Source organism: Scardinius erythrophthalmus (genome assembly GCF_964197995.2).
Source record: "Scardinius erythrophthalmus genome assembly, contig: HAP1_SCAFFOLD_214, whole genome shotgun sequence".
Taxonomy (NCBI): domain Eukaryota; kingdom Metazoa; phylum Chordata; class Actinopteri; order Cypriniformes; family Leuciscidae; genus Scardinius; species Scardinius erythrophthalmus.
This window is the reverse complement of record NW_028296397.1, coordinates 46,005-56,074: the sequence shown is the minus strand read 5'-3', so window position 1 is coordinate 56,074 and position 10,070 is coordinate 46,005. Positions and strand designations below refer to the sequence as shown.

The following is a 10,070-nucleotide window of genomic DNA, read 5'->3' as shown; positions in this document are numbered from 1 at the left end:
ATTAATACGGAACTTTATAGGTAACCAATGTAGTGATGATAAAATTGGTGTTATATGGTCAAACTTTCTTGATCTAGTAAGAACTCTAGCGGCAGCATTTTGGACTAACTGTAGCTTGTTTATTGAGGATGCAGGACAACCAGCTAATAAAGCATTACAGTAATCTAGTCTCGAGGTCATGAATGCATGAACTAGCTTTTCTGCATCAGAAACAGATAGCATGTTACGTAATTTAGCAATATTTCTAAGGTGAAAAAAGGCTGTTTTTGTAACATATGAAATATGATTTTCAAAAGACAAGTTACAATCTAATATAACACCCAGGTCTTTTACTGTAGATGATAAAGTAACAGGACACCCTACTATGTTAAAGTTGTATTGTAAGAGGTTTTGTGGGCGGTTTTTTGAACCGATAAGTATTACCTCTGTCTTATCTGGATTTAATAAAAGAAAATTGTGCGTCATCCAATCTTTTATATCTTTAACACACTCTGTCAATTTGGATAATTTAGCGTTTTCATCCGGCCGTGATGAAATATATAGTTGAGTGTCATCAGCATAACAATGGAAACTAATTCCATGTTTCCTTATAATATTTCCAAGTGGCAGCATATATATTGAGAATAATAGAGGGCCTAACACAGATCCCTGCGGCACTCCATAGTTTACTGGAGTTATGATCGATTTTTCTCCGTTTAAATAGACAAAATGGTAGCGGTCAGATAGGTATGATCTGAACCAGCTTAATGCTTGTCCTTGAACACCGGTATAGTTTTGTAGCCGATCTAAGAGTATTGTGTGATCTATAGTATCGAACGCAGCACTAATTTCAAGTAAAACTAGTATTGAGATACAGCCTTGGTCAGAAGCTAAGAGTAAATCATTTGTGATTTTAACGAGCGCAGTTTCAGTGCTATGATGCGGCCTGAACCCAGACTGAAACTTTTCATAGGTGTCATTTTCTTGCAAGAAAGAGCCCAGTTGGGCAGACACAACTTTTTCTAATATTTTGGACATAAAAGGAAGATTTGAAATGGGTCTATAATTTGCTAGGTTATTTGGGTCTAATTGTGGTTTCTTAATGAGAGGTTTTATAACTGCCAATTTAAATGTTCTTGGAACATGACCTAAAGATAAAGACGAGTTAATAATATTGAGGAGAGGCTCTTCCACTATAGGTAACACTTCTTTCAATAGTTTAGTTGGTATGGGATCTAATAAACATGTTGTTGTTTTAGAGGAAATGATAAGTTTATTTAACTCTTTTTGTTCTATAGTTGTAAAGCACTGTAATTGTTCTTGCGGGGTGATAATCGAGGCTGAATTATAAGGCGCGATTGAAGATTGAACGTTTACAATTGTGGATCTGATGTTTTCTGTTTTCTCAGTGAAAAAATTCATGAAATCATTACTACTAAACTGTAACGGAATATTTTGTTCAGGTGACGCTTGTTTATTTGTTAGTCTAGCCACGGTGTTAAATAAGAACCTAGGATTGTTTTGGTTATTTTCTATTAGTTTGCGGAGATGCTCAGCCCTGGCCGCTTTTAGGGCCTTTTTATAGCGTGACGTACTGTCTTTCCAAGCGATTCTAAAAACCTCTAAATTAGTTTGTTTCCATTTACGCTCTAAATTACGGGTTTCTCTCTTTAGAACACGAGTAGTATTGTTGTACCATGGTGCTTTAATTTTCTCTCTGACCTTTTTTAGTCTCATAGGTGCAACAATATCCCATTTTCCAGAGAGAACGGTGCTCATAGTGCTGGTTAGTTCGTCTAGTTCATCTGTTTGTTTAGGTTCAGGCAGCAGCTGAGACAGATCCGATAAGCAATTTGAAAAATTATCTATGGTGGATGGAAGGATTGTTCTGCCTAATCGATAACGCGGCGCAGCATGATATATTACCGGGGTACGTAATATGCAAGTTACCATGTAATGGTCAGTTACATCATCACTTTGCGGAATGATATCTATATCGGTTGGATCGGTTCCATGTGATATAATTAAATCGAGTGTATGATTAAAACGATGAGTTGGTCCGGTAACGTTTTGCTTAACCCCAAAGGAGTTTAATAAGTCTATAAACGCAGCCCCTAACGTATCATTTTGATTATCTACGTGTATGTTAAAATCTCCAATAATTAATATTTTATCGACATTGACCAATAGATCTGAGAGAAAATTTGCAAATTCTTTTAGGACATCAGCGTAAGGCCCTGGTGGTCTATATACTGTAGCCAAGGCTAAAGATAATAGGGATGTTTTTCTATCATCTAAGAGCGTAACATTTAGTACAAGTACTTCAAATGAAATAAACTTATAACCCGTTTTCTGAGTAACATTGAGATTATCTCTATAGATAGTTGCAATACCGCCGCCACGACCAATCAGACGGGGCTCGTGCTTATAGGAGTATCCTGATGGAGTAGACTCATTTAGACCGAAATAATCATTTGGTTTAAGCCAGGTTTCAGTAAGGCAAAGTACATCTATGCTATTATCTGTGACTATTTCATTTACAATAACTGCCTTAGGTGTGAGTGATCTAATGTTTAAGAGACCTAGCTTTAGAAATTGTTTTTGTTTACTAATAGCAACATTTTCTGTTTTAATAACAATTAGATTTTTCCTAGATCCTGCAGTAGATTTATTATTTGATCGCACTAAACGAGGAATAGACACAGTTTCTATGCAATGTTCTACACTAGTATTTATATCAGTTAATTTGGTGCAGCAGAGACTATGATTTGGACTTTTGGTTACTAGTCAAAAGGTATTTAACATTTTGGAGATGTTATCTGACAGTAGATCCGATCCGAATCTGTTTGGGTGTAAGCCATCAGCACGGTATAGCCTAGGACGCTCCCAAAACAGATTCCAATTATTTACAAAGAGCAGTTTCTGCTCATTGCACCATGACGTTAACCATTCATTTAGCGCGAATAATCTACTAAACTTGTCATGTCCTAGACGGTACGTGGGAAGCGGTCCTGACACAATGATCGTTATATCAGGCGATGTGCTGCGTACCGTATCGATCAGATTCCTGAAGTCTTTCTTCAGAACTTCCGTCTGGCGCAGCCTGATGTCGTTCACTCCCGCGTGCAATACCAAAGTTCCGACGCGCTCGTTATCGTTCAGAATCTCGGGAACGCGAGCAGCGATTTCAGAAACACGAGCACCAGGAAAGCAGTGACTGTGCACCTTATTTTTACCTGATGTAGCATGGACGTGCCGAACAATGGAATCACCGATGATCACAGCATCGCGTTCTGTTTCGCGAAGAGGGGAGAAGCGGTTTTGTGTGGATAACTCGAAAACCGGGAGGGTCGGAGAGGGTCTTGGTCTAGACCTGACTCGCGTCTTCCGCTGCGGAAATATCCAGGCTTCGTGGTGGCGTGTTGGAGCCGGAGTGAACGAGACCATGGCTGATCGCGACCTTGGCGCTCGGGACCGATGCCGAGTAACGCACGGAGTAGACGAGGTCGGAGTCAGCGGGTTAGTAACATTAATCTCTGATTTGTGAGCATCAGCGCGTGATGTTTCAAGAGCCAAACGCCGGTCTCTCAGCTCGGCCTGTCTCACTAAAAGGTCGTGGATCTGTTTCTCAACAGCTTCCAGCTCAGACTGTACCGCGTGCAGCTCAAATGTGTCCTCACCTGCACCAAAAGGTAGACTACTTGCATCTGATATATTCGCCATTTTAACAGATGGACAGTAAGTTAGCAACGACACTACCAGTGATGCTATCAATTAATACTAATTTCTGACAAGCGTCTTAGATATAATCCGTCTTTTAAGTGGTACGGGTGTAGAGTAGACGCACGATAGGTGAAAAATGTTTGTAAGTGAGTGTTGAGAAGACGCGTTCAGCCGTGATCCCCGGGAGTAACCTATAAGAGTATCCAGCGTTGAATCACTAACAGGCTTGAGACACGTCTGCTCAACAGTCCGCATTGTAACTATGAGGTTTGAGCAGTAGTGCTTCCCAGTGAGGAAAAGTAGAAAATGTTTGTTGTAAGTAAAGAGTAAAATCAAGAATTATAAATCAAATCGATAGAGCTCCAAAGACAACAACGCGTTCAGACGCGACGCATGCGCATTCGACAACAGGAACACCGAAACACCGGGGAACATGAAATTTTGAAACAAGAAACAAGAAGCAGAGACAATGTTTGCGGAAGTGGATGCAGTAGTGGGTGCTGGTGGAACAGGAGGAAGTGCATGATGGATATCGTCCACGATGTCCTGAAAGGGATCCGGAGTGCTCATGCTGGTGTTTGTCGGTGTGGTCTGGTATTCTGTTACAAGACAGAAGGGACAGACACACGGATGCAGGTAATGAGAGTTTATTTTGAACAACTAGATGAGTGATCGGCAGTGCAGGTGAAGGTAAGTGGGTGAGTAGAGATCCAGACGATACAGACTTGAATGACTCAGTTCATTTTCTTGTAGATGGAGATTGGATGGAGACACAGGAATGAAGCAGACTCAGGAGAACACACAGGAGACGAGGATCAACGAGGAAGACAACACTTGAACTGTTTGGCCAAGATTCATGTTGCTAATGCAGACTGTATGAAGAGTTTTGAAAATGTGGCTTCAGTATTGAAAAAATGCTTTTTAAATAAACTAATAAAAATCAGTAATAACATCTAAACCTCGTCATTTTCACCGCATTTATTATATTAAAACTTACTAAAGTATTGGAGAGATGTGCAATGATTGGTGGGTAAATTTCCTCTCCAGTTCCTGTGAAGTGATGTATGGATGTTCCCGTATTCCCTAAGCTGTTTGCAGGGCCTTCACACGGGTCTTGATCGCTCCCTTCAGATTGGAATCTCACTTTAGATGGTTATGTGCAGTATTTTAATTACAGGTATTTGAAATATACATTTACAGTAATTACTTTTGAGTATTTTGTCACTTGTATTTTCATTAAATAATATATTAATACTATAATTTGTACACTTCACAGGGCACTTATGGTCGAATGGAACGCACTTGAGGTTTTCAGTGCACAGGGAGTGTTAATATTTTCTTATTTCTCAAACTTTTGAGTAACGTTTTTCCGTTATATTAGCTACAAATCATAGACACAAACAAAACAAGAACAAGGCCTTGGACACACTTATACACTTAACGCACATACATTTGAACATCTGACAACTCTTGTTATATTTCTTAATATGCCCTATAAGGCAGAGGTTGATCTTGAGTATATGACTGGATGGCCTGGCCATCGTGGATGAATCTGCTTTATCTTGTGTATAAATATGACCCTTCTTTAATAAAATTGATTGTTATGGTATTACACGGTCTCGGTTTCCAACTGAAAGCTTCGAGGATGCAGATAGTCTACCTGACAAATAATAAAAAAAAAAAACAAACAAAAAAAAAAGACCATTTATGATATTCTGCTCTAGATATGGTTTGGGTCCCTCCTTCCAATATTCACGTATTTTATTGTGTCTTTCCAAGATTTGAGGGAGAAAACAGAACAGCTTCAATATGCAACATTTATTTATGAATTAAACCATTACACATTCAGGTCGTAATGAATGAGACATGAGTAGCTGACTAAAGGTCTGTCAAGCCGAATCATGGTGCCATCCTGTGTTACTCCTCCTCCAGATCTTCAATCTCTGGCTCACATGGGCCTTCGTTCTGGATTAAGATTTCATCGCCTGATTCCCTAAAAAAGAGAGTTTATATTGAAGATTAAAGTTTGAAAGTGACCGACTCTAAACTGTTTTAAACCTACAGTACTTTATTTTAAAATACATGCATTTTTAAACTCACTTGACGGCAGCACACAGCATGCATTCATTGCCGTATGTTATGTCATCGGATCCACACACAGGGTTATACTCCTTTGTGCATGCGTCAGAATCGTCCTTGCAATCAGGCTTGTGACATAAAAAGAAAAAAAACTTGAGTTATTTGCACCTGGAGGAAAGCAATTCTACAGCCTTTATTTACTCACCTCTCTTTCTCCATCAGAAATGGCCACTGTTTGTGTCAAGAAGGAAAAACAAAGATTAAAGTTTATCATGATATGGCAAGAGGAAATCAAATAACATACATGCTAACTTCTTGTTTGGCCCATACAATGAAAGTCAATATGGTCTAATGTTTTTATTTTATTTTATTTTTTTACAAAAACAGCACTTTGGTCTTTTGTTTTTGTGAACTATACTTAAATCACATTCTCATTTGTCTTACTTTAGCAATGGTGAATTAAGACTCTAAAGAATGTGCAGACTAAACAATCAAACTGTTCATTATGAGCCAAATTAGACTGTACCAGTGTGTATCGCAGGTCCTCATGTGGCAAATTACCAACATCCTAACATCAGTTGTTTTGTAAATGAAATCATTATATTACTCACCTAGGACGCAGAGAAGGACGATGATTCCTCGTGCAAACATTGTTCACAACCTGAGAGTCAACTCACTGAGGATATGATCAGTGATAAAATGATTCGCCTATTTATATCAATACTGTATATGTCCATCCCACCGATTCATCACACACACGCACACGCACACACACACACACACACACACACACACACTCACAGAGGTAGGTTTACTCAACACCTTTAGTTTGAACTGCTTAACTGGGGAACTACTTTCTTCAGAGCTTCTTCAAAGAAAATGTTTTGTGCAAATGTTACACTTATTATCAAATATTTATTTTTTTATTTATTTTTAAATATGACGCATAAGTATCTGCAACATTTGTATGAGGCACTAATAAAATATACAAAATAGTGCCTAAAAGTATCTAAATTTTAACTTCAGGGACTCCAGTATTATAGGAGTTGTTTGTATTTTCTGTTCATTGAGGTTTGCAGTTTTTAGCCCTGTTGGACATGTGAGAATACTGAAACCCGTACAATCGTTACTGAGGGATTTCATCACAACTTTGTCATGACAATGTGAAAATAAATGTTTGCCTTGGACTTGGATAGCACTTTTGCATCTTGCCTGACTTTATTAATTTATATTTATATTAGAATTCTTCACATAACGATTGCTAAAATCATATTTAGACATTGGCAGTTTTATAAATAATATTTTGCATAAGAAGAGATGCAGTTGAAACAGTGCAGAATGTCCTCAAGTTCAACTCCCTATTTCATTATTTCCTAAAATCAACAGCAGTGTTTGATGTTCTTTAGTGATTATGAGTCATGAATTAGCACCCTGAAGTTTAGCACCTTTGCTAAAGTAGGACAAATGAAAATGAAAAAGTGACATTCAGGCATTTTTAAGTGTGATTTAAAGTATAGTTCACAAAAATGAAATAAAAAAAAGACTAAAGCTTTTCAGACACCGGTTCACGCAGAAGCGTTCCCCATAGCGTTCTGACGCAGTGTCTCGTTCCCTGTTCTCAGGGAACATAGGATATAGTCGTAACCTGAGACGTTTTTTAATGCTGTTGTTGTTTTCTTGTTTTTGGATGCCTTATATTGATCATAAGTGACAGTAAAGAAGACATTTATAATGTTACAAAATCTTTCTATTTCAGATAAATGTTGTTCTTTTGAACTTTCAGATCATCAAAGAATCCTGAAAGAAATTTGTACACAACTGATAATATTGATAATACTGATAATAACATTGATAATAATCAGACATTTTTCTTGAGCAGCAAATCATATTAGAATTATTTCTGAAGGATCATGTGACACTGTAGACTGGTGTAATGATTCTGCAAATTCAGCTTTGATCACAGGAATAAATTGCATTTTAAAATGTATTTAAATATTAAATTTAAGATAAATGTTTTCTATTTCACAAAATCACTGTTTTTGCTGTATTTTGGATCAAATAAATTCAGCATTGGTGAGCAGAAAAGACTTCTTTTGAACTTTTGAATGGTAGTGTATGTATAAAGTTTTTAAATAAAGTCTTTGTGTAAAGAAAATATATAGTCAGACATTTAACTTAAACTTGTTTTTGTGAAAACAATACATTCAATCATTAAGTTTCCTCACAGTCATTCTCTATAGTTCCCTGTCACATTCCTCATGATATTCCAGCCCGTTCTCATCCTAGGGCATCATATATTGATGCTTTTGACATTTCGTCGACATCGAATGCACATGGCACCCTTTAGCGTCAATATGAGACGCAGATAGAAATGGGCCAGAAGGCGCCTCCTAGCGGTCTAACCCTAACCCTACACCAGACCTAAACCTACCCATAACCGAACAAAGCTCTGTGCATGTCATATTGACGCTAAAGGGTGCCATGTGCGTTCAATGTCGACGAAATGTCAAAAGCATCAGTATATGACGCCCAAGGATGAGAATGCGTTGGATATTCCCAGGGGAGGGTCTTTGTCTCTTCAGGTGTGAATCACAGCATTATTCATGATGATTCACGCCCTCCCCGCATACAGCCATTCTGACAATAAGTGTCTTACAAAAGTTAAATGACTATATTGCTTTGTATGAAGGAGTGCTCACAGCGTGTCCTAACTACATGCAACGCGATGGCGCAACACGCGATAAACGGTATCTTTTCCATGTTAATCGGAGTTTTTGTCCTAACCAGCCGCAACGGCGACATGCGACACGCAACGATTCTATTTTAGAAACGGTTTCTTTTTTCTGCGATGTCGCGCTGGAACAACAAACACAAAGTGTGGCAATGATAATCTCAGGTACTCTTTATGTGCTTTATTTAATGTTAAAAGCATGCAGTGTGACTTTGAATATCATTTAGTGCTCCAACTTTGAAGCTGTAAAAGCAACAATGGATAATTCACCTCAGATATTGAAATTAAACAAATGGAAACAAGAACGTTCTTCAAACTGTGAACAAACAAGTGTATTATTTGACAGATTGTTTTAGTAACTCAGTAGCATATGTATTTTTAATAATGTTTTAAAACTGGGTTTTGATTGATTTTTACGCATCGCGCAGTCGCGTCGCGTCTAGTGTGGACAGACAAAACACCCCAGGTGCCCCCCTATAAGATGTCTTGTGATTGGTTCATTTTACGGCCATCAGTTTATAGACTCTACTGAAGTTCGCGATTCAAAAAGTGCAGCGCCAGAAAAACAACGGTCGTCGCGGACTTGGACTTTTACTTTATCAATCAAGAGTGGGGAAGTCAAGACACCAAACAAAGAGCTGCCAGTCAGCACCGAAACAGAAGTTTTAGTTCCAGAAGTTTCAGCTGTTTTAGTTGAGGTCTGCCTTCCTTCTTTTTCGACTGTTTTCCTCTCTTTCTGCGACTGTTACTCCAGAGCTGCCAACTCTCACACATTCACCGTGAGACACACGCAATTTTCACACTCTCTCACGCCACATCCATTTTCTCACGCACAGAAAAATCGCGAAGCAAAGAGGACACGGAGACCGACAGACTAGACAGTGCAGGTTACTTATGATATAAAAAAAATCTCAGCTCTCATATTCTGTCAATTTTATTACGAAATTCAAACGTTTTGGCGCTTGTAACGTTAAATGTCACGTAACAGATCCCTAGCGCACGTGAACCGATCATCTCTACTAGCTAATAGTAAAAAAAAACATGAATGAACACTGAAGATACAGTACAACTTACTGAAATGTATATTCCTCATACATAATATCGATCAATCAGTGTTTTTCATCAGCGTGAAGAGGTCAATAACATAGCTGGAGAACAATTATGTCCCATTTACCTCAGGAAAGCCATTTAATTAATATAATAGGCTATAGTACATTGGCAAGAAAAAAAATAGCTATAGAGAGTATTTAGCTAAATATGTGTTATATATTACATATTTATTATAATTTTACTTATTTCATTCGAAATAATTTTTCTTTTTCAAAATTGCGTGTGTCTCACGATGAATGTGTGAGAGTTGGCAACTCTGGAGTAACAGTCGCAGAAAGAGAGGAAAACAGTCGAAAAAGAAGGAAGGCAGACCTCAACTAAAACAGCTGAAACTTCTGGAACTAAAACTTCTGTTTCGGTGCTGACTGGCAGCTAATTTTACTAAGTTATTATAATTTTTAAAAAAATGTACGCATTATATTTAATTTGAGTTATTTTTAACCTTAAA

At 37.9% G+C, this 10,070-nt stretch overlaps 1 protein-coding gene across 1 annotated transcript; it reads right to left on the bottom strand.

Moving 5' to 3' along the window:
• Window positions 1-5,501: 5,501 nt before the first annotated feature.
• On the bottom strand, window positions 5,502-6,471 carry LOC308686365 (serine protease inhibitor Kazal-type 1-like). The gene is made up of 4 exons (XM_081394777.1): window positions 6,393-6,471; window positions 5,987-6,012; window positions 5,803-5,909; window positions 5,502-5,695 (listed from the first exon to the last, which is right to left on the bottom strand). The coding sequence occupies exons 1-4, from the start codon at window positions 6,430-6,432 to the stop codon at window positions 5,620-5,622; spliced, it is 249 nt and encodes an 82-aa protein (XP_081250903.1). The 5' UTR covers window positions 6,433-6,471; the 3' UTR covers window positions 5,502-5,619.
• Between the last annotated feature and the right edge of the window lie 3,599 nt (window positions 6,472-10,070).